This window comes from Camelus ferus, chromosome 14 (assembly GCF_009834535.1).
Source record: "Camelus ferus isolate YT-003-E chromosome 14, BCGSAC_Cfer_1.0, whole genome shotgun sequence".
Taxonomy (NCBI): Eukaryota; Metazoa; Chordata; class Mammalia; order Artiodactyla; family Camelidae; genus Camelus; species Camelus ferus.
This window is the reverse complement of record NC_045709.1, coordinates 65,017,634-65,043,361: the sequence shown is the minus strand read 5'-3', so window position 1 is coordinate 65,043,361 and position 25,728 is coordinate 65,017,634. Positions and strand designations below refer to the sequence as shown.

Below are 25,728 nucleotides of genomic sequence, written 5' to 3'. Positions count from 1 at the left end.
GAACTATTAAGGAACACTGTTACTATAATTTATTTATTTTTTTAATATATTTTTTATTGAAGTATAGTCAGCTTATAATGTGCATTATTATAATTTAAAGAAATACTTTCAATATGAATGTTTCATTTTTGAATAAGTATTCTTATTTTAGCACTCATATTTAAGACAGTTACTGTACCTCAGATATGTTAAATTTTATATAATTTTAAGAGGTCTATAATGTAACAACATATTTTTCATGTTTTCTAAATGTTGGTCCACTAATGCAATAGATGGTAATCATTTATCTGGAAATAAAAAAAGTTTATAATCTCCTCTAGTTTTTGAAGCAGATACTTAGAGGAGAGAGTTCTACAAACTCTTAAGCAACTCAGTTTAGTGTTTAACAACACTGTGTGTCAGCAAACTTGAATTGTATTTTAACTTAAATTTCTTGTGCTGCAACTGAAGTCCATAACGTTTTCTTTATCTTCCTTCAGAGAAATGGAGAGCATCTGGTTACCTTCCCTTGTGAATAATTCTTCATATGCTTGAAACCTTGTAAATGTCACTGACACAGGTTTCTTTTTGCCAAAGCCATCTATCTTGGTTCCTCTGTTTTTTGTCTCAAGCGTTCCATTCATCTTCATTGTTCTTCTCAGAGCCCTCTTCAGTTTCTTACATTTCTGTTTCTGGTTGTGGTAGTGGTTCTCAGGCTTCAGCATACATCAGAATCCCCCAGAGGCTTGGCTAGAACACTGACTGGCAGCCTCCCACCTCCCCTACTCCCATGTTTCTGACTCCATTGAACTGGGGTAGACCCGGAGAATTTATCTTACAAACAAGTTTCTGTGGGATGTTGATTCTGCTGGTTAGGAAACATACTTAGAAAACTTCTAGATGATAGAACTCCAAATTAGGCAGCAGTCTTGGACAGGTCTGATGAATATAACAGTTCTTTACAGAAGTAACTACCATCAAAACAGTGCCTGCCCGTTCTTACACTAGATTATATAAGAAAAGTAGCTTTCTGGGTGGAGGGTGTGGGGCGCAGGTGTAGCTCACTAGAGCATGTTCTGGATTATTGATTTTCCATTTTTTTCTCTACATGTCTTTAGGGATTCTCAGAACCCACCTCTGCTATACGCTCATGGGGAAGGCTACTGATGAGACTTTTCTCTGCTTCCTCTACCTTCTCAGCATTTTTTGCTTCAAAAAGTTTTTTAAGTTGTCTCTTTAGAATTTCCTTTGAATGTAGCTAACAACAATAAAATATAACTTAAAATATTTGAATATAGAATTTTCTGTGCCAAATTTTATCCTTTACAATATTCTTAATGTTGATGTAGCTTTAGTTTATACACAAAGTGAGAAGATGCAAAATAAGCCCTTTTCACATGAAATAGAAATTAAATTGGATCTTCCCTTTCTGCTTTTCCCCTTTGATTATATTTTTCCTTTCATTACCTGCTGCTTTTTTTTTTCTTAATTTGTATTCTTTTTTATTGAAGTATATAGTCAGTTTACAATGTTGTGTCAATTTCTGGTGTACAGCATAAATTCATTACCTGCTTCTGACACCAAATATAATTCTCTTAATATTTTTGAAAATAACTGTAATAGAAATTTTAGAAGCCAACCCACAAAAATTACTCATTTTATTTGCTTTTAGTTAAAACTTCATACGTTAGATAAAAATATAACTACTTTTAGGCCAAAGTAAATGTTTAAGGAATGTATTTTTGACAAGAATTACCTAAGCTGCTTTGTAAAATAAGACTAATACAATAAAAGTTACTTTATTTGTGTCTTTATTGGAGTACTTCATTACGCCGCACTTCAGCATGTTAATGGTAATGGAATCATTATAAAGACATGCTCCAGTTTCTAAATTATGTATCTTATAGTTCTTGTTTAAAATAAATTTTAAATTTAAAAAATTAAATTTATTTTAATCTGTGTATAAGATAAGCAGGGTAATCTGCTTTGATTTGAGTAAGTAATCTGCCTGTTCCTTGAACATGCTAGATTTTAGTATAAAATATTATTTTCTTATTTTCTTTTTATAGTCAAAAACGAATGAATGAAATAACTGGATTTTACCTAGTGATCTTCCAGATAGATCATACTAGACATGAATTTTCCAAAAACTAATTTAGACAGAGTATGTAAAATGTGAGCTGGACTAGCTGTCCCAGGAAGAAGAGGAGTGGTTTTGATGTGCTTCAGATGTGGTGTGGCCTTGGAGACTGGAACACGAGGGCTGGTAGCATATTGCACACATTCAGATTTTAGAATTATTGGGCTGGATTTAAATCCTGATTCTCCCGCTTGTTATAAGTTTTTGTGACTTCTGGCAAGTTGTTTAATCTTGCCAGATTTAAATTAAATTATATATGTGACATACTGAATGTAGTGCAATGTGTATGTCAGGTATTGAGGATTATGAGCCATCTAGGGTGGTGTTTTTGTCCTGGAGATCTAAGAATGCATGAATATTTACTATGTCAGTTGGGTATTTTGCTACTGAAGGATCTCCAAGGGAATTCAGTAAATGAAGGAAGGCAAATGGATACTTTATAACTGACTGGGTTTTGGCCCCAAACCCTAAGGCAGAACTTTATTAGTGTAAGAGAATCAAAGTAGGCCAAAGTCCTGCTCTGACTATTTACACTAAGTTCCAAGCCTGCCTGTGATATTGCTACTCCTCAGAGGAAGAAAGCCAAAGGAAAAAGTGACATTTGGAGAGCATTTGTGCCAGTATTTAAGAGGCAAATACTTAAGCAGCAAGAGAAGAGAGCAGGCTTTCGGGGAGCTACTTCCATTAGTCTTGTGTGGTCCCTTTAAAAGGGCCCTGGTCCCGTGTCTTTTAACCCCATTGGAAGCTTATTCTTTAGGGGCCAGGCTCGAAATAGAATGGCAACAAATACAAGTAACTTTATTATTAATTAATATAACAGTTTTGTTCACATTCTTTTCTCTTTCCTCCCATTCTCTTAACATTATTTTGCATTTCCCATATTTTCTCCATAAGGTTGCCCGTAACCCTGATGCAAAGGTTGCAGACAAATTTGAAATTGGTGAGAGTGGGAAGATGACAATTTTCTCCAGGCTTATCTAAGCCTAAGCTGGAATTCCCCGTAGGCAGTTTGTGTTTGATTTTCAGGCCATAAAGATTGTTAGCAATATGTGCTGGGGTAGCCATATGCTGCAACTTCTGAGTTTTTTAGGGCGGACTTTGTATTTCTAGATTTTACAAGGTCCTGGAACATGGTGGCTTATGAGCTAAAAATCATGGAAAAAAGTCTTGACAAAAAGAGAATAAAACTATACTTCCTATAACTGTTTAATATTTTTCACATTCTTATCCAAGTTTAATATTTTGCTGTAGTTATTTTCATAGCTTTTGCCTCTGAAACAAGGTGTAGAAGTTAATTGTAAAATATAGATTAATGTAAAAATGCCCTGTTATCAGTCCAGCTATATAAGAATTTTATGCATTAATGTGGAGCTGTAACAGGAGACTTTTCAGATCTGTGTTTACTTTTCCATCTAAGTTGTAGGACTAAAAGGTTGTATATGCCTTTTTAAATGTAAAACACTGATTAAAGACCTAAGTTTTCCAAATAGAAGTGACTTCTCAAAGCCTTAGCAATACTGACATCAACCACAAGATGGCTTCATTGCTTTAAAATTCAAAGTGAATGCCCTGTCACCCTCAGTATAGAACTTGGATATTTTTAAAAAGAAAAGTGATTTTAAAAAGTTTTAAGTTTTAATTTAAATAAATTGTATCGTGTTTCATATATGTTAACCTATTCTATGCTAAGTAATAACGATGTGTTCCTTTTAGTGAATTATTAAAATTAAACATGAACTTTTAATTTTAGAAAAATGGATTACTGAGACGCTGATCTTACCATGCTTTATTTATAAGTGCTTATTGGTAATTATTAATAGGACTTCTGTGGAGTTTAAAAACAAACTGCACATAACAGTATATGTGTGACAGTATATGTTAGACGGATACTCTTCTGATACTTGGAAAACAAACTTCACTTTTTAAAAAAATTCTCTCACAGAACAAAAAGCTAGAGAGGTGAAGGATAGATGTATGAAAATAGGCAAATGACACACTGGAAGAAGTGTTGATTTTGACTGGAGTCCCACAATGTTTTCCTTGTAATTCATTGGCCTGATTGAATTATGTGCTGTGCCGTTACTTTGATGTAAACATTGATGCTTTTTACAGGGAATCTCAAGTTTGGGAAAACGTATTCAAGATTATGTTATCTGTTTGTCAATTACCAGGCATTTATAATACCCTGTTTTTTAATTTTCTAAGGGGTAGAAATGTTTAGATCTTCTTCTAGTATAATACCACCATATTTCTGATTCAGAAAGTTTTTCTTTTATCATTTATTTATTTATTTTTCCATTTAAACTCTCTTGATGTGTATGAATATCACTTGAAAAATTTGAGATCAGGATTAGGAACTCCTTCTCAAAACTATTTCTTAAAAATATTCCTGATGCTTTTGACTGCTTCCCTCTTGACCTTCCTTTATTGGTACAAGTTCCTAACTTAGGAGAACCCTGGTTTTCAGTAAACACGTCTTCACTTCCTCTTTCTCTTTATGGAGAACCTACTTTGTGCCAGGTCCCATGTTAAATAATTTATATGTTTTCTTCAGAGCAGCACTGAAAAATAGAAATTATTACAACCCTCTAGTTTACTTTAGAGTTAAGGGAACTGTAGCTTTTCTAAAATCAGTCTTTTGTTGCCACGGCATCTTAGTAATTGTCATGTGAATGGAATATCCTTCCCTCAGCTGCCAGGCAAACTGTCATTTATTGTTCAAATTCCAGCTTGAATGCCACTTCTCTTCTAATTAGCTTGATCTTTTCTGAACAGAATTAATTCCCATTGCCCTTTATACTTACATCTGTTTTTAGTATGTAACACATTTTATCACAGTTTCAGAGTGTGTAGTAAAAAGAAAACAGATTTTGGTGTGAGGCAGATCAGAGTTTGAATTCTAATTCTGCCCCTAACTGGCTGAGAAACCTCTGTCAAAGTACTTTACCCTCTGCTCTCAATTTTCTCATTTAAGACACATAAATGATCCGAATATACTTTTTCGTTCTAGAGGCAATTTAAATACCTTAAGTAAAAATCCTGCCAAATTTTCTGGTGTATCTAGAATTGCTAAATAAATTATAGTAAAAACACAAGGAAATTTCTTTATCAAACAGTTTTTGAGTGTTTATTTGTGCTAAGTGCAGAGGATGCAGACATCAACAGGACAGCCCCTGCCTTCTTGGAGCGTGTAGCCTAATGAGAGATCAAGAATCCAACAGTGTCAGTATAGTACCACAAATGCTATATTGGAAGTACATACAAGGAAGGGGCAGCCATCTCAGCTTGGGGAGCTTGGTAGGGTGAGGTGGAGAGGTTGCTTTTCTTGCTAGACTGTTAGTTTTTAGAGTTGTGGTTCTCAGTAAGGGACAGGCAGATGCCCTTTGGGGGCATGTATAAAATCCTAGGGTGGGAGGGTGTATGTGGAATGTGTATAAAGATTATGTATCTATGTCCATGCATACATAACACGCATTCACACACACACCATATTTAGTGCTGTTTCTATTTGGAAAATAAAACTACCAAAAAAAGATATTTTATTGTACAAACTATAGAAAATAGAGCTTGACAAAATCTTCTTGACTGATAATGGTACATGGAAAATAAATGTAGTTAGCATTTATGATTCCTGGAACCTGAATTGTCTTCCTGTGTTTGAGGGAATTGTCTATCTTCCCATCTGGGTGGTGGTGAAGAAAATGCCAGGTACTTTTTCTTTCGCCTCCTTTGCAGCTGTGCTGTGCACATGTACCTCAGCTCTGCTAGTCAGGTATAGCTGCACAAGGAGATGCGTTAGTTACACAGAAAAGTGGAAACTGTGGCGAATCCTCTCTGGTAATAGTAGAAGCGACAGCAAGGTTGAGTTTCCAGGGTAATCGCTACAGCAGTCCGGGGAAAGAGTCCAGGGCTAGTGAGATCGGTGGTACAAGGTCTAGGGCTAGATGCTTGCCAAGTGCTGGATCATGACCGGTGATAGTCAGCATCTCTTCCCTATTTAGAGTTCAGTAGTTGAAATCAATCATGGAAATTGGCAGTGCTACAAATTAGGGCTTCTTTTCTCACCTTCCTATTCCCAAACTATTTTATCAACACACTGTTGCCATCAAACCAGTTCTGTGGTTTGATTTTCACTTTTTCTTGCTGTGAAGGCTACAAAGCTAGTTCTCTAATTCTTTTGGCACTTCTGTAGATTATCCAGTGTTTTAATTTTAAAATATTATCTAAGTTATTTGAAAGCAATTTTAATGTAATATTTTGATATATACAAACATATATCTTTTGAAGCTTAATAATGAAGTGAGCACTGTGAAGGCCCAGCCTGACGTGAGAACTGGAACCTTACAATACCATTGTACCTACCTACCTGCCCTAGCTCTTCCTCCTCCAGACACCAAGAAATGATTGCTGTGAATTTTGAGTTTAGCTTTCCTTGACTTTTAAAAGAAATATTTTAGTTACGTAGGTAATTATTTCTATACAATATGTTTTGTTTTTAAGCTTTAAAAAATGGTAACATTGCCTGCTGTAACTTGCTTTTATCATTCAGTGTGCTAGCTCATGTTGCATATACCTAATATTCATTTATTTTTTCTTTTGTGTAATATTAAGCTGTATAAACATTTTTTATTTATTACTTTCTTACCATAATTTACTTATTCATTCTCTTGTTGATGGACATGCAGGTGTGTTTCTCTTTCTTCTTTTTTCTTTAAGTAGTAGATGCACTACTACTGTTTCTTGGAGCAAACCTGTGCGTTTTTCTTGATGCATGTGTGTAAGAGTTTGTCTAGGGAACGTAACCAGGAATTGAATTACTGTGTGCTAGAGTAGGCCAATGTTCAACTTTACAAGATAATGCCAAATTATCTTCCAAAGTGGTTGTTCCAGTTTGTATTACCTTCAGGAGCAGATAGGAAATCCCGTTGATCCATGTCTTTTGTGGCACTTGGTAAAATAAAATTTTTCTAATCTTTTGGTTGTAAAATATGTTATTTTTTCCTCAGGCTGTTCTGTCCCTGACCAGCCCCCTCCCCAATATGAATTTTAGAATCAAATGATCAAATTTCTTAAAATAGGTCAAGTCAGTTTGATTGAAATTGCTTTGAATCTGCCTCTCAGCTTAAAGACAATTGATATCTTTACGATACCTAATTACTAGTGAAATACTGGTAAGCTGCCTCTCTGAAGAGAGTGAGAAAAGCCCTCATATTATAGTATTTGCCACTGCTCATAGTATAACAATTCCTGCAGTGGCTGATTTTAAGCTGTACTGTGAAATCACCGAACTGGAGTTGGGAGAAATGCTGGTAACAGGCACTTGTGAACTGGTCTGAGCTGGCTCCAGCACACCCTTGGATGTATCTCTTCATTTATTTAGTTTTTCCATAAAGTTTTGTAATTTATTGATAGTATATAGGTTGTGTATCTTTTGCAAGCTTTATACCTGGAACTTTCTATTTTTGTTGTTGTAAATGGTGTTTTTAAAAACACTTTTTTTCTGTTATGGGTACATAGAAAAGTAACTGATAATTGTATGTTGATCTTAAATTTGCTACCTTGTACTTACCATTCTTAATAATATATCTGTGTATTTTATGTTTTCTCTATAAATAAGAGTTTTGTCGACACTTTACATGAATAGAATCATACAGTATATACTTTGTTGTGTATGTATCCGGCTTCTTTCACTTAGTGTAAGGTTTTTGAGGTGAATTCATCACGTAGCATGTGTCAGTAGTTTGTTACTGTACATTGCTGAGTAGCATTCCATTGTGTAGGTTTACTCCTTTTTCTTTCCATTCTCCAGTTGATGGACATTTAGATTGGTATTCATAGGTCTCTTTTATTGTTTTTCATTGCTTCTGAAAGTATGTTTATTATTATTATTATTACTCGTTGAATTGTTTATTTGCATCTTTACTCTCTGCTTCCTGGTCAGTCTTGCTCAGTATCAGTCTCATTAGTCTTTGCTAAGAACCAATGCTAGACTTTGTTAACTCTCTTTATTGTATTTTTAGTTTGCTGTTTTGTTAATTTATCTTTATTCTCTTCTAACCTTATTTGAAGTTATTCTGTTGTTCTTTGCCCAACTTGTTAGTTCGACTCATTTATTTTCCTTTCTTTTCTACTATAAGCATCTTGAGGCGGTTTTTCTCCTGCCACTGCTTTAACCATATCTCAAAGGTTTTATACACGGTATTTTCATTATCATTCAGTCCTAAATATTTTTCTGTTTATATTAAGATTTCTTTTTTACCTGTTTTAATTATAGAGCATTACCCTTTTTTTCTTTTTGTTATAGATTTCTAATTCAGTTATATTGTGATCAGAGAATTTGGACTGAAAGATAGCTGTATTTGAAATTTTGTAGAGGCTTGCATTATGGGTTGATATATATTTATCACTGTTGCATATTTGCTTAAGAAGAATATTTATTCCCTAATTAATGGGTTCACAGTCTTATATAAATTCTTTAGATTAGGCTTATTTATAGTCTGTGTTTGATAATTCCAAATTCTCAACTCCTTAGAACCTTAAATTAAAAAAATTTTAAAAATGATTTTCAGGCTTTGTGGCTTTTTTCCTTGTGAATGTCATGATATTTTCTTGTGGTTTTATATTTCTTGATATTCCTGCATGGGAATCCTGGGCACCTGAATCGGGAAAGCTGATAGAAGGGATATATGGAGCTAATGGGGTGCTGCCGACTTGCAGTGAGTTAAGATTCTGGCTGAAGTAAATTTAACTACTTTTCCACTAAGCTGTCTCTGAGTTGCAGTGTTGTTACTGTCCGAAGCCAACAGATCTCTGGAGGAAAATGTCCTCCAAATTGAGGCTTACCATAGATACCTACATAGGTGACATGGGGAAAGTTATGAAATTTCTAACATTATGTAAACAGTTCCCTTTTGCTCCAGTTTTTTTGAATCTGATACCATCTTTAGGATGGTACAGGGTGTGACAAAAGATACTTTTTTTTTTTAATCTCTTCCTGCTTCACTCCTACGTTATTAATATCAAATTTTGTTAAAATTATATTGAGTTCTTTTGACAGAGCAAAGAAGTAGGGAAGAAAGAGGGCATCATAAAAACTTACACTTCAGGCTTTCAAAGCAGTTACGGGCAGAACCACTATTTCTTATTCCAAGGCAACTTACTAGAATCATTACCCAGTTGCTTGGATCGTAAGGTAGGGTGTGAATAGTTTCTTTCTGCGTATACGGCCCTGTTTCTAGGATTGATGGAAAATGTGATGCTTATGTTGGTAGGTATATATTGAGAAATTTATTTCTCAAGGAAATTGATAAGATTATAAAAAGAAATGACCAGCAGATTTTTCATAGTATCATAGAATGTCTTAAAGTATAGACAGATTCTTGGTTCCTCAAAAATTGTCAATTTTAAACTGTTTACCTAGGTGTGATCACCTGGATGTGATAGATGAGTGGTTCTATGTCATCCAAGCTTTGGCGAGTCTGATTTTAAACAAGAATGTTATTTAATATGATCGATAAATTAACAAAGTTATACTGTCATTTAAATCTGATATTCCACATTGGTTGGTATGACTAGTTAGTTCAGGTGACAGAGTTGTCCATCTACCTAAGGAGAGGAAGGAATGAAGCCTGGATAAATTTTTATTTTGGCCTCAGAGAATATTTCTGGCAGATACTTGATACTGTGTGTTAGAATTAGAGATCTTTCTTCTTCTTTTTTTTTTTTTAACATTTCTTATTGATTTATAATCATTTTACAATGATGTGTCAAATTCTAGTGTATAGCACAATTTTTCAGTTATACATGAACATATATATATTCATTGTCACATTTTTTTCTCTGTGAGCTACCATAAGATCTTGTATATATTTCACTGTGCTATACAGTGTAATCTTGTTTATCTATTCTACAATTTTGAAATCCCAGTCTATCCCTTCCCACTCCCTGTCCCCTTGGGAACCACAAGTTTGTATTTTATGTCTATGAGTCTACTTCTGTTTTGTATTTATGCTTTGTTTGTTTGTTTGTTTTTAGATTCCACATATGAGCGATCTCATATGGTATTTTTCTTTCTCTTTGTGGCTTACTTCACTTAGAATGACATTCTCCAGGAGCATCCATGTTGCTGCAAATGGTGTTATGTTGTCGGTTTTTATGGCTGAATAGTATTCCATTGTATAAATATACCACCTCTTCTTTATCCAGTCATCTGTTGATGGACATTTAGGCTGTTTCCATGTCTTGGCTATTGTAAATAGTGCTGCTATGAACATTGGGGTGCAGGTGTTATTTTGAAATAGGGTTCCTTCTGCATATATGCCCAGGAGCGGATTTAAATTTTTTATGGTAATTTCTTTTACTTGCTCCTGTAAAAGAAAAAATCAGACATTAAAGAAATCTGGGGCAAAGATTAATCTTTATTTTTTAATTATTTTCGTTTAAAATTGGTATCTTTTTTTTACTTTAGGGTTGCCCTTGACACGAGTTGAACAAAGAATTTGAAGTTAATATTCATCCAATTTTGTGCATGCTTTTAGATGATTTTAGATTCAGGGTTAAAGTTAGGATTTAGAATCTTAGAATCTTAGCATTTTATTCTGTTGTGTTTATTTGGATCTAGTAATTCCCTATTTTTGACTACAGAGTATAATAAACTGAATAATAAAAAAATCATTATGTCTGCTATTTTGCTTACTGTATTGTGGAACTAGTCTTAAGGCCTGCTGAGTCAAATTGAGAATTGACTAAAGACTGTGTATAATTTGGGAGTTTCTAAGAAGGCTCTAAGAAGTAGTACCTCCTTTTCTACTTCGGTTTGGAATCAGCTGAGAAGTAAAAATGTGGCAGATGTGGGCCAAAATATCAACCTTATTATTGATAAAAATTAATTTGGAAGATGTGTTGGTGGGAGAGCCTAGTGAATACAGTAATTGAACCACAAACCCAGCAGACTTGTACACTCACTTATGGCAGTGCCTGTCCAGTGAGGAGGCTGAGTAGGTACCTCCTCCTTCAGGGTCCCTACCTAGATCCCAAGAAAAACAAGGGTGAGGATGAGCCCAAAATATGCAGTATATTCTTCCCAGTCAGGTGAGTCATTTCATAAATGGGTGTGTTAGTTTCCTGAGGCTTCTGTAACAAATTACCACAAACTTGGTGGCATAAAACAAAAGAAATTTATTCTTTCACAGTTCTGTGGGCCAGAAGTCTAAAATCATGTGTCAGCAGGATTGGTTCCCTTTGACATCTCTGAAGGAGAGTCTGTTTCATGCCCCTCTCATAGCTCCCAGGAGCTATGGGCAGTCTTTGATGTTCCTTGGCTTGTAGATGTGGAACTCCAGTTTCTGCCTCCATCTTTCCCTGGCCTTTTTACCCAGTGTCTTTGTGTTTATTTCCCCTTCTCTTCTAAGACACTCATCATTGCATTTGTCCTAATCCAGGATCATCTTATCTTTACGTAGCTGACCTTAACTAGGTATACCAAGTCTCTTTCCCCAAATAGGGTTATGTTTACAGGTTCCAGGTGGACATATCTTTTGGAGGGACCATTATTTAATCCACTAAAAGGGATGGAGAGGCCAGGAGTTGGAGTCATTAAATAAGTAAAGATGCTGCCTGCTGCGAAACGTCAAGAGTTGGGAGCAGGTGTTCCTCCCTAGCATTCCTCAGCTTTTTGTTCTCATGGTCAACCAGATGTAGGAGGTTAGCAAAAATGGCCCTGTTCCTACCCTCTGATTGCGTTCTTGGCATTAACTTCAATCTGTGTTTCTTTGGCAGAATCTTTTAAAGTCAACTGTCCGTTTTGTGAGCATTAATGGTTAAAACTAGGTAATATAGTCTGTATATTCATTTAACTGCACACAGATGAAAGTCAGTTTGTCACAACACATCGAAAGCAAACAGACCAGTGAAGCTGCCATGTCAACACGCTCAAGGTGTAGAACTCCCCAAATTCCGTAAAGATGCCTCGTGACTTGTATGTTTTACGGACTGAGTGAGGGTACCCTTGTCACTCTATTATGAAATACTAGGAATGTCTAATTTCTTTCTTACTGAGAATTAAATAGAAACAATTATTTCCTTCCCACACTTCAGTGAGTGTGTGTTCCCTGCTGTGCATGAGTCTCATTTTGGAACACAGGCCAGGTCTAGATCATCATTCATTGTCTAGTAGAACTTTGTGCAGTGATGGAGACAGTCTGTATCTGTGTTGTGCAGATAGAGAACACTCACAATGTGACTACTGTGACTGAAGAATTGAATTTTTAATTTTCACTCAATTTAATTAATCTAAATGTAAATTTAAATGATTACATGTAGTTTGTGGAATGTATTGGGCAGCATAGGCTAAATATTTGTCAATGTCTAGGCTAAAACTATTAAAAGTAGTAAAATAAAGAGAATAATGAACACTGTAATAACCATAACATGCCTGTGGTTTAATTTAAATATCTTAATTTTAATGACATTAGCAAAAGTAAAAGTAAAAGTTCATCCTAGATTAGCAGCTTCTTTCTATTTGTTAAAGATTTTGGACTTCTTTCAACTTGGAATTTTTTTTATAACTAAAAATTGGATGAAATTTTAGTCTCTTTTCTCTAATTATATTCTCTAGGCCTAAATTTATAACAAAATTATCCTTGTGGGCAAAATACTGATAATAGAAATTCGTCGACTTGGAAATCATTTCACATTTCTGTTTGCTGAAAATATAAATTAACTAATGTACACAGAAAGGTTTTACTTAAAAGGCTATTTATAACAAAAAAGTAGCTTTTCTTCTTTGTAAGTATGATACTACTTAAAGGTATAATATTTTATAATGTAAAAAGTGTCACTTTATGTTAAAATTTATTTTTCAAACAGGTAAGCAGATTTTGCTCATTCCCTAGTTATGCCATAAACATTTTATTATACAAAAACTTTTAACTTAATAGCTAGTTAGTCCATCAATTTTATTTTTGCCTTTGATTGAAATATGGCTAGAGAGAACATTCGTCTACTTACTGCCCAGGCATACAATATAGCATTAGATTTAAACTTACTTAAAAAGGAAATGTGAAAATAAGTCAAATAAAGCTCACACTTCTTGGATTTTACATAGTTTAAATTTTGGAGTGTACTTTTTATTCCAGAAGAGGGTATACTTTAAACTTGAAGTTTTTGAACAGAAAGCATTCCTTTCAATTGTTGCTGTAAAGTTGATGTCCCTTAAAAAATGACCAAATTCTTTAATTCCAGAATGTCCCTTAATGTACATGGGTAGAAAAGGGGGATGTAAGTGAACAATTTGGAGCACTTAAGACTAAAAATATCTTTTAATATATATACCTTTAATCTAGAAAAATGACTTTTTCCCTAAAGTTTTCTTTTCATGTTACTTTCTGAAAATGAATTCAAAATTATGTATTAAAGTCTTCAAGAGACCCTTTTGAAGTTTTATCTTTACAAAAAAAAAACCCACACTGATGTATATAACAATTTAAAATTTGAACTTAATTGAAGTTATCATTATAAATCATAAAGCATAACCATTAAGGAAAATAGAAACTATAAGTGAAAACAAAACTGTGGCTAGAAAGTGATATTTAATTCTTTGTGTTTTGACAGCTTGAAGGTCCATGTGTTTTGCAAATTCAGAAAATTCGCAATGTTGCTGCACCAAAGGATAATGAAGAATCTCAGGCTGCACCAAGAATGCTGCGTTTGCAGATGACTGATGGTCATATAACTTGCACAGCAATAGAATTTAGTCACATGTCAAAAATAAGGTAATTGGCACTTTATTTTGTGTATTTGTTACAGAGTGTTTAAAGGTACTATTCATAATGGATTTTTTTTTAAGAACTTTGTAAAGAAGGATGAACTCTTAAGTGCATGTTACAGTTTTTCAGGAGAAATTAAAGAGTTTGTATTTGTATTTTATCTGTATTAGAAAAATAATTTTAAAATGGAGTTAGTTACTTCTTTTTTCAATGTTAGTAATAAAAACAAATTTAAGGTGTTCTTACTGAAAAGTAATCTTTTCAATTTTATCAGTAAATTTTAGGTTGTTAAAAAGTTGCCAGCACAAACAGAATTTCTTTAAATATATTACAGTTTCTTCCTTGACAGTTAGTTGTGTCTATCACACTGTTTAGTGATCTAGAAAGTTTATAGGCAAATGAGTTTTCTTGAGGGAAATGATCAAAGCTAGAGAGGTTTGTGTGCCACCAGACTTTCTAAGAGGAAGAAGAATTTCATAAGGAAAATTTTTCTAAATGTTTCTTTTGGCTATTTTTACAAGAGCTTTTAGAGTCATGCCTGTTGCAATGGAGAAAAGCAGTGAGAAGGAAGGGAAACTGCCTCCTTTATTCTCAGCATCCCCATTAGATCAGTTTGGACATTTGCAACCACCCCCCTTTTTTTCTTAGTCATTTTATATGCTTATGTTTGCTGCTCAGTGTCCTTTGAGCTTTTTCATGTAACGTAAGCACTTAGACTACACTTCTCTTCTGAGCAAGCATTTAGCATCCACTGTGTTCCAGCCTCTGGTGCTGGAGGGACAAAGGTAAAAAGAATTTAGATTTTGCACCCAACTAGCTTATATGGCAATGAGGTAGGCACACAGCATACAGATTATAATAGAAAAAAATCAACAGAAATGAATCAGAGTTCAGAAAATTGCCTCTACCTAGGGAATTCAGTATTGTGACTTAAAATATGAGTAGGTGTTGGAGAGAGATGAGAGGGAAAATAGCACATGCAAAGACTGGTGCCCTGACAACAGATGGGTGAAAAGTTCCACTTGGAGGAGCTTAAGTGATTTGGGATGGTAGTATATGGGAAGAAGTGTGGTAGGCTGAGGCCTTGTGTGCCATGTTCAATGATTTCTCTTCTTTTTTCCTTCCTTCAACTAGTGTCTGCCTCTGGTGAGGGAGGCTCCTTCCTTAGAAGATAAAATATATGTTCTTCTAAAAGGTTGACTTTCATACAAAGAGGTGTATATTGACTTAGTGATTCTGTTGTCTTCTTTTTGAAGAGTAGAAGGATTCCTACTTTTGTGGAGAAACACAGCCTTTCCTCATTTGGCAAATTCAGTCAGACCCCCTCCAAGGGAGTTCACAGATGACTCAGAAGGAAGACTTGCCATATAATGGCTCATTCTCTCATTTTACTGCTGTATATTCTTCTGAGGTAAATGAAGACACAAGATCAACCCCGAGATGAGGGCCCCTTATGCTGTCCACCGTTTTTTTTGTGTGTGAATTTGTTACACTTTGACAGTTGTTGAAAAAAATTATTGCCACTTTCTCATTCACTCATCATTGAAGTAATATGTCTACTTTTGGTGCTGTAAAAACAACAGCTTACAAAACTGTTGTCACTTGTGAACAATTTGGGAGACTATTTTCCGAATAAGTTTGGTTAGTGGTTATCTTAGAAGGCAGGTAGAAGAACTCACTAGAGTGGATAAACCAGGAACTGGTATAGAATGTATTTTCTCCAGTTGGCACTGCATTTCTCTGGGGTGCTTCTTTCGACCCATCTATCCTACCTCCTGCCCTATTTCTCACTGTATTTTTGTTTTTGTTCTTTTTTTTTTTTTTAATTTCAATGAAGAGAGAGAATGTAGGTACTTTAGGGTGCCAATAAAAATAGTAATTAAATCAAAATATGCTCTCTGAGTAAGAGTTATGGCCCTGAAGATGATATCATAAAAATTATATTAAAATTTTAGCACCTATTTATTCTTTTGTGGGAATAGAACTATAATTTGATGAATGGAACTCTTTATCAATTATCCTAATGAAATTGTATGTCCAACTTCAAATAATTAGACATCTTTTTCCTCTTAACCTATTAGAGAGAGAGTTTGGAAAAGGTACAGTCATTTTACGTAAAAAGTAGCTCATCTGCTTTCAGATTATTTTTAATTTCAAAGTTATATTATCACAATTTAAATGCCTCTAATTTGTTTCCTATTTTTTAAGGTCTTATGTAAGTTTCTTAGACTGCTAATTGGTGTTTGTACATTATCGTTACATTTTCCAATTTTACCAATATATTAGAAATTATTGGATAATTTCTAATGGTTTTAAAGAATACACATAGATCTTATATAAATGATATAATTCATTAATAACTTCTTAAGAGATAAAGAGTATATATAGCAGCCTGGTATCCTTGGAGCTTTTTTTTTTTTAATCCCTAAATGATGATTATAGAGTTACAAAAAAAATCTGAATCTGCTGATTGCCTGAAATTGGGAAAAACTTTACTTAGCGTAACTATATTTAGTTGTTGCCGATCTTGAAGTTTGATAGATACTATGCTAAGTTTACTACTACATTCATCACCACACACAGCTCTACTTTAGAGTTAGGTTAGGCAAGGCTGTCCATGACTGTTTGTTCTGTAAGATACATGTGATGACTAAGAGTGATTAAGCTTGGGGGTCTTCAGAATAATTTTAACAGATGATGTCTTACTCTGATGGGGTCCTTGAAGCCTTAAAAACATATTCTATTTCTTCTTGTTAGTAACTATTTTATCAACCATCTTTCTTCCAAATAGACAGGAGATACACATACCAATGCTTTCATTGATTTGTTGTTGCACTTATTAGCACACAGTGAATTTCATGAGCTTTTAAAAATGTGACAGTGTGACAATGTGAAGCCTTTCAGCATTATTTTCTAATTTATCCTAAGTGTTTAAGTGTCTGAGTGTTTAATAAGTGTTTAAGGACTGTCTTTATTTTTATTTGGAGTATCTTACCACTTGCTGCAAGTGTGAAGAGGTGGGATGGGACTCCATATATGTGCTTTTATTTTAGAATAAACTGTGTGATGAAATGAATTTCTTCCGTTGTTTCCTTTACCAAAAGATTGGCAGGAGGATAAACATCTTTTCTCTGTTTTTCGTAGAAGGGATCATGGTGTAATAATATTTGCCCCAAAGCTGATAATATTAACCTATTATGGAGAAATCCTTTTGAAGTTAGTATGCTTTAGAGTGAAAAACTAACTCTCATTTGATCTTCAGCTGGATCGTTAACAAAAAAAGAACCTTATTTTGTGTGGGTGATGGTAGTTCATATAGATGTTAACTGTCTAGGATTGTTACTGGTTTGATACCTTTTCTGTATTTAATTTTGTAACATAGATATACCTTTGAAATGCACAAAGTTCAGAGGGGAAAAAAGGCAAATCTCATTTTTATACAGCATGGCGTAATTGAGAAAGTACTTTCATATCTTTTATTCTAATTATCTTTACCACAAATTTGTGAGGTGTGACTTCTATTGTCTACATTTTTTTACATGTGGGAAAAAATTAAGGTAGAAAATGACAGTCTTGTACTTGGTCTTCTGACTTCCTCTCTGATGACCTATTTATACTGTATAGCCAGTCACCTGAAAAATAGGTTTCATGTTAGTGCATTTTGAAGAATTTTACTGGGTCATAGTAAGAGACTGAATTCCTGTTAGGGGGAGGACCTTCAGCCTATTTTAATTCTTTTTTTTTTTTTTTTTTTTTTTTTGCTTTTGCTTTAGCCTAAATACACCACCTGGAACTAAAGTGAAGCTTTCAGGTGTTGTGGACATAAAAAATGGATTCCTGCTCTTGAATGATTCTAATACCACAGTTCTTGGCGGTGAAGTGGAACACCTTATTGAGAAATGGGAATTACAGAGAGTAAGTGTAAACTAAGAAGGATGGTTTGAACTTTTAAAACACTACTCTTTTTTTATGTATTCTCTATTTTAAGGAGATCTTCCTATAATGAATAGTAAAATTAGTCCTATAAAGGCCAGAGTTGAATAGAATGGAATACAGTGATCTTTACGGAAACTATCTACCTTTATTTAAGCATATTGTTCTAAAACATGTAATTTTTCAATATTTGTTACATTTTATTACATAGTTTAAAAGTCATTCTTCAGTGACAATTTTTCAAAACTGCCAAGATACCAGTTATATGTAATATATCTGTATATAATTCTTTCTGCAGAAAACAAGTTTCCATGCATATATATGAATAATGTGTATATATTTGTCTCATCTACATACACACACAGATACACATGAAAGCAAATTAGAATTTCACTATAACAAAAGGGTTCTTGTTGCATTTGTCTTCATAGTCTTGTTAGTTGATGTTTTCACCATTTGTGTTAATAGTATCTTCATCCTCCTTGTCATCTGGGTTATGTAGAAATTGTTCTTCTACTTTGCTTCTCACCACCAGCTCTTTTGATCCACTGCAGTCAGATCTCTTATTAGTCCCTTGCTCTCTGGTTCCATTGCTGTTACTATAGTTTGTAAGTCTTTTTGTCTCTTGCCTGGACTATTTGCAGTAACCTTATAACTGGTTTCACCGCATACCCTTTCTCCACCTTCTAATTTATTTTATTGTACTTCTGCCAGATTATCTTCAGCATAACTCAGACTATGCTACACCCTGCTTTTATTTCAAATACCTTAATCTGGGATTCAAGGTTGTTTATAATCTAGCCCTAGTTCCAGTTTACCTTTTTAACTTTCTTAATTTTTTCACATAGATTTTGTTCTAGCCATATGGAGCTACTTACTCTGTTTTTGATTCTCTATGCTTTCCTCAGTTGTACTGTTGAAAAAGAAAAAAATACTTTTGCACTCTTAAGCCATTCATTTTATTTTCTCTCTTCTAATCCCTGCATGGCCATATTGTCCCCATGCTTTTTAGACTCAAATCAAATGCATGCTTTTTCCCAGGGTGAAATAACTGCCCCTTTATTGAATTATTAGAACACTTTATTCATATTAAGAAATATTACTTTTTACCTAGCACTAAAATTATATTTATTATCTCCTTTAATAGATTGTAAGCTTTTTGAGGTCAGAATTTCTGTTTGTGTCATCTTTATTCAGTTCTACAAATATTGTTGAACAGTGTGTCGGTCTTGTGCTAGGCTTTTGCATCTGTGTATCAGTGTTGTAAGAGAGTGTTATTATGTCCATATGGATCAGAAAATAGGCTTTAAGAACTATTAAACATATATTTATTATTAGACAGCTAATATGTGATGGATCTGAGCCATCCTGTTATCTCCAGAGTGGTGGCCCTGAGTCTTACATGTAATAAACATCATAACAAATAATTATGAAATGAATGAACTACAAGCACATATGTTCTTGTGCCACTCTCAGATCTTGTCTGTTGTCTAAAGTGAGCCAAAGGACCTAGCAAAATTTCAAGGTTTTGGTATTTTAAGATATAAGGTATTTTTCTTGTAAATAGGTAAGGAAACTTAGGCACATTTTTTATTCCTTAGTACTCATTCCTTACGATACTAATGTGCTACATTTTGGGCTGCTGTATTATGCAGTATAAGATAATATTCCATAATTGCATTGTTTGATTGAAAATATTACACAGGCAATAATTCAGAAGTGTTTTGATAGTTTTACATAAATAGCCAAGTTTATAAACTTTGAATTTCTTAGAGAAATCCCTCCCATTTCATTTGATCTTTTCCTTTCACAGGTTGACATATTATATTTTTATTATCATTAGAAATTTTTGAAAGTGTGGTGAGACATTCTTAAGTCAGACCAACACATTATTACATAACTTTCCCAACCCAGCCAATACTGCCTCATTAATTATGAAGTCAGTCAAACGTCCCTAGGAACTTCTTACCTCCAGTGCATGTGCGTGTGGGTGCACACACACAGACACACAGTGGTAGTATTGTCCTTGTAATGTTTTATTATATATCTTTGAACTTTTTTTCTTGAAAACCACACTAGTATTTCTTGTTAGGGGGCAATAAAAATTTACATGAAAAAGAGTTTAAAACATCTTAATATGATTATAGTTCTCTTTGGTTTTATAGTTTTTTGATTTTGGTAATCATAGCGATGTAAAAATCTTGGAGAGTTCATATTACTTGAGCATCTGGCAGATGCTACATGTAGAAACCAAATGTACACAGAGAAATCATAAACTACAGAGTAAATTTTGGGAGTAATGGGGTCCTAAACATTCTTACAAAATAAATAGTGAGGGAGGGACAGTATTTAAAGCATGTGTAGGTGTTATAGTTGTAGCAATTTGGTTACAAACAGGTGAAGAAAAGAAAAACTCAAACCTCAAAGTCCTATAAAGACAGGTTTTGGAGAGTTCTGTACCAGAACTTTCTCTTAGGGATTACAGTCCTGCACTACTGTTTATCCTATGTCTTAAAACAGTTGTTTCTTACATGTTGTCCAGATTCCTAGTTGTAGAGGGAGATTAAGTCTGAGTTTTGTACATTCATCAAGATTGGAAGTAAAAATCCTGTAATGTGTTATTAATTATATAATATATATTGGGAGGTGGTATTAGTGGCAGCTTATGTTAGATTTTTAAGGAGGTCATAGCGTAAACTGAAATTGTTTATTGCTGTTTGAATAGTATTTTTCTTATGTCTAAATTAAAACCAAGGAAAGGACCCCTGGATAATTTTATGCATTTTCTGTTTTTTTGTTGTTGTTGTTGTTTTGTTTTGTTTTAAATAGACTTTATTCTTTTAGAGCAGTTTCAGGTTCACAACAGACTTGATCAGAAAATACAGAGTTTGCACATAGCCCTCCCCACCCACACATATATACTCCCCTACCCTCAACATCCCTCATCGGTGTGGCATATTGGTACAGTTGGTGAAACAGCATGGGCACGTTATCAACCAAAGTCCATAATTTACATTAGGGTTCACTCTTGATGTTGTGCATTCTATGGGCTTTGACAAATGCATAATGACATGTAGCCACCACTATAGTATCATACAGAATAATTTCGTTGCCCTAAAAATCCCCTGTGCTCCATCTATTCATTCCTCCCGCCCTCCCTCTCCCCAAACCCTTGAAAAACACTATCTTTTTATTGTTTCTGTAGCTGTGCCTTTTCCAGAATGTCATTTGGTTGGAATCATACAGTTTGTAGCCTTTTTAGACTGGCTTCTTTCATTTAGTAATATGTATTTTAAGTTTCTTCTATGTCTTTCATGGCTTGATAGATTTTTTTTTTTACTGCATATATATTTTTAAATTCACATATATGTACTGTTTTATTGTTTCTAAGAATGTTTAGAGCTTTTGCTTTTTAAACTTACATAGTTATCAAAGGAATAAAGCCAACCACAAAATAAGAATTAACTGAAAAAAGATACATACACCCTGCTATTAACAGCAACTTTATTTATAATTGCCAAGATACGGAAGCATCCTAAGTGCACATCAATAGTTGAATAGATAGTGGAGATGATATATATGTATATAATGGAATACAACTCACCCATAAAAAGAAGGCTATTTTGCTATTTGCAGCCCTTCATTCACTTTTTTTTTCCGCTTCGAAAACCAGAATTTTGTAACTGGCAGAGACATTTCCATTACATCAAAAACAACAAAATACCTAGAAATAAACTTAACTAAGGAGGTTACCTATATTCTGAGAACCAAAATGACAAAAAGAAATGGAAAGATTTCTTGTGCTCTTGGATTGGAAGAATCAACACCATCAAAATGGCCACACTACCCAAAGAAATCCACAGATCCAATGCAACCCCCATCAAAATACTTGTGACATTCCTCACAGAACTAGCACAAACAATTACAAAATTTATAAGTAACCACAAAAGACTCTGAACACCAAAGGAATCTTTTGTAGGTCTCTCTCTTTTTTTTTTGCTCTTTCTTCTTTTTGTTCTCTTTTTCTTACGGTTTGATGACTAGAGAAGGTCCTTTAACATTTGTTGTAAATAAAGCTGGTTTGGTGGTGCTGAAATCTTTTAGCTTTTGTTTATCTGTGAAGCTTTTGATCTCTCCATCAAGTCTGAATGACAGCCTTGCTGGATAGAGTATTCTTGGCTGTAATTTTCCCCCTTGCATCGCATTAAATATATCGTGCCACTCCCTCTGGCCTGTAGAGTTTCTGCTGAAAAATCAGCTGATAACCTTATGGGAGTTCCCTGTATGTTATTCGTTGCTTTTCTCTTGCTAATTGTAATATTTTCTCCTTATCCTTAATTGTTGTCAATTTGATTACTATGTGTCTTGGCGTGTTCCTCTTTGGGTTGATTCTGTGTGGTACTCTCTGTGCTTCCAGGACTTGGGTGACTGTTTCCTTTCCCAAGTTGGGGAAGTTTTCGGTTACTATCTCTCCAAAAATTTTCTCAGGTCCTTTCTCTCTTTATTCTCTTTCTGGGACCCCTATAATGCGAATATTAGAGCGCTTCATGTTGTCCCAGAGTTCTCTTAAACTATCGTTCCTTTTTATTCTTTTTTCTTTTTTTTGTTCTGAAGTAGTGATTTCCACTAATCTGTCTCCTAGCTCACTGATCCGTTCTTCTGTCTCATTTAGTCTCTTCTTTGTTCCTTTTAGTGTATTGTTCATTTCAGTGATTTTATTCTTCATCTCTGTTTGGGTATTCTTTATATTTTCCAAGTCTTTTCTAAAAACTTCATTCTGTGCATCTATATTTCTCTTGAGTTCTCTGAATATCTTGGCCATCATTACTTTAAAATCTTCCTCAGATAAATTACCTGTCTCCTAATCACTTATTTCTTCTTCTGGAATTTCATCTTGTGCCTTGGCCTGGGAGATATTCCTTTGCCATCTCATATTGTCTATCTTTCTATGTGTTTGTTGATTCCTTCCACAGACTTTAGGATTATTGTTTCCTTATTTCTTTTATCTCCCCTGGTGGATAAGGCTGGATTAGAGGCTTATGCAGGTTTCCTGGCAGGAGGAGCCGGTGCCTGCCCACTGCTGGGTGAAGCTTGGTCCTGGACCTCTGGTGGGTAGGGCTGTGTATTTGGAGGCCTTTGTGGCTTAGGAAGTCTGATGATGGGTGGGGCTGTGTCCCACCCTGTATGTTGTTTGGTCTGAAGCTTCTCTACAGGCTGTTGGGTGGGGTTAGGTCTTGGTGCTAATGATCCAGTCAAGGAAAGCTCATGTAGATGAACACTCCCAGAATGTCCACCACCAGCTTTTACGTCCCCTGGGTGAGCCTCAGCCATCCCCCACATCCCCAGGAGAACCTCCAAATCCAGCAGGCAGGTCTGGCCCAGTTTCCTATGAAATCACTGCCTCTGCCCTTGGACCTGGTGCACGCGAGCTTCTGTGTACACTTCTCAAGCAAATGGAGTCTCTGTTTTCCCCAGTCCCATGAGGCTCCCAGAGCCAAGCCCTGCTGGCCTTCAAAACCAGATGTCCTGGGGGCTCCTCCTCCTCCCAATGCCAGGACCCAAGCTGGGAAGCCTGACACGGGGCTTAGAGCTCTCACTTTTGTGGGAGGGCCTCTGTGACTTAACAAATCTTCAGCTTGTGGGTTGCCCACCTGGGGGATATGGGGCCCAAATATATCATGAGCACGTCCCTCCTACCATCCTACTGCTCTTTATGTTTCCAGTTGCAGAAGGTCTTTTTTGCTAGGTTCCAGTCTTTTTTTGATGGTTGTTCAGCATTCAGTTGTGGTTTTGTTGTAGTTGTGAGGAGAGGCGAGCTTGTAGTCCTACCACTCCATCTTGACCGGAATCCCCTGCATTTGCTGTTTTTTGAAAGTAGGTTAACATCTTACATACAGCTTATAAAGAAATGTGACATTCATATACAGTTTAAATTGTTCTTTGATTAATAAACTGAATATTATTGTTGTCTTTAGTCTTAGTGTTTTTTGTGTAACTTACATAAAATACATAGTGTTCACATTCTTTTCCATTATGGTTTATTACAGGATATTGAATATAGTTCCCTGTGCTATACCAAAGGACTTTGTTGTTTATCTATTTTATATATATATATATATTATGGTTCTGCTAATTCCAAACTACTAATTTATCTCTTCCTTACCTCCTTTCCCCTTTGGTAACTGTAAGTTAGTTTTCTATGTCTGTGAGTCTGTTTCTGTCTTGCAAATACGTTCATTTGTGTCATATTTTAGATTTCATGTGTAAGTGACATCATATGTTATTTGTCTTTCTCTTTCTGACTTACTTTACTTAGTATGATAACCTCTGTGTTCATCCATGTTGCTGTAAATGACATTAGTTCATTTTTTGTGGCTGAATAGTATTCCATTGTGTACATATACCCCATCTTCTTTATCCGTTCATCTGTTGATGAACATTTAGGTTGTTTCTATATCTTGGCTATTGTAAATAGTGCTGCTGTGAACGCTGGTGCATGTATCTTTTTGAATTATAGTTTTCTCCAGATATATGCCTAGTCATGGGATTGCTGGATCATATGCAACTCTATTTTTAATTTTTTGAGGAACCTCCATGCTGTTTTCCATAGTGGCTGCACCTGTTTACATTCCCACCAACAATGTAGGGGGATTCCCTTTTCTCCACACCCTCTCCGGCATTTGTTATTTGTAGATCTTTTAATGATGGCCATTCTGACTGGTGTGAGGTGATACCTCCTTGTAGTTTTGATTTGCATTTCTCTAATAATTAGCGATGTTGAACATCTTTTCATTTGCCTGTTGGCCATTTATAAGTCTTCTTTGGAGAAATGTTTGTTTAAGTCTTCTGTCCATTTTTTGATTGGGTTGTCTGTTCTTTTGTTATTGAGCTGTATGGACTGTTTCTGTATTTTGGAAAGTAAGCCCTTGTTGGTAGCATTATTTGCAGATATTTTTTCCCAGTCTGTAGGTTGTCTTTTCATTGTTTATGGTTTCCTTTTCTGTGCAAAAGCTTATAAGTTTGTTTGGGCTCCATTTGTTTATTTTTGCTTTTATTTCTCTTGCTTTGGGAGATTGACCTAAGAAAACATGGGTACAATTTATGTCAGAGAATATTTTGCCTATGTTCTCTTCTTTTCATGTCTTATATTTAAGTCTTTAATTCATTTTGAGTTATTTTTGTGTGTGGTATGAGGGTGTGTTCTAACTTTATTGGTATACATGTGGCTTTCCAGTTTTCCCAACACCACTTGTTAAAGAGTCTGTCTTTTTTCCATTGTATATTTTTGCCTCTGTTGTCAAAGATTAATTGACTGTAGGTGTGTGGGTTTATTTCTGGGCTCTCTGTTCTGTTCAGTTGATCCATATATCTGTTTTTGTGCCAACACCATGCTGTTTTGATTATTGTAGCTTTGTAGTATTGTCTGAAATCTGGGAGGGCTATGCCTCCAGCTTTGTTCCTTTTCCTCAGGATTGCTATGGCAATTCTGAGATTTTTGTGGTTCCATATAAGTTTTAGGATTATATGTTCTAGTTCTGTGAAAAATGTCCTGGGTAGTTTGATAGGGACCACATTAAATCTGTGGATTGCTTCAGGTAGTATGGTCATTCTAACAATATTAATTCTTCCAATCCAACAGCATGAGATATCTTTACATTTCTTTGAATTATCTTCAGTTTCCTTAATCAGTATTTTATAGTTCTCTGAGTATAATAAGTTTTTCACCTCCTTGGTCAGGTTTATTTCTAAGTATTTTATTTATTTTTTGTTTTTTTTTTTAACTTTCCCTTCCTGATATTTTGTTGTTAGTGTAAAGAAATGCAACAGATTCTTTATGTTAAATATATATAGTATTCTTTACATAATGCAGGAACTCTAGAGTATGTTTTAAGTACATATAGTGGTTTTTCA

At 34.7% G+C, this 25,728-nt stretch overlaps 1 protein-coding gene across 1 annotated transcript in view; it reads left to right on the top strand.

Annotated features, from left to right (window-relative positions):
* TDRD3 (tudor domain containing 3) overlaps positions 1-25,728 on the top strand; it is a 151,130-nt gene that overhangs the window by 52,129 nt on the left and 73,273 nt on the right. Inside the window, 2 exon segments of the mRNA XM_032496899.1 lie at positions 13,730-13,890; positions 17,658-17,799. Coding sequence (XP_032352790.1) covers positions 13,730-13,890; positions 17,658-17,799 — 303 coding nt within the window.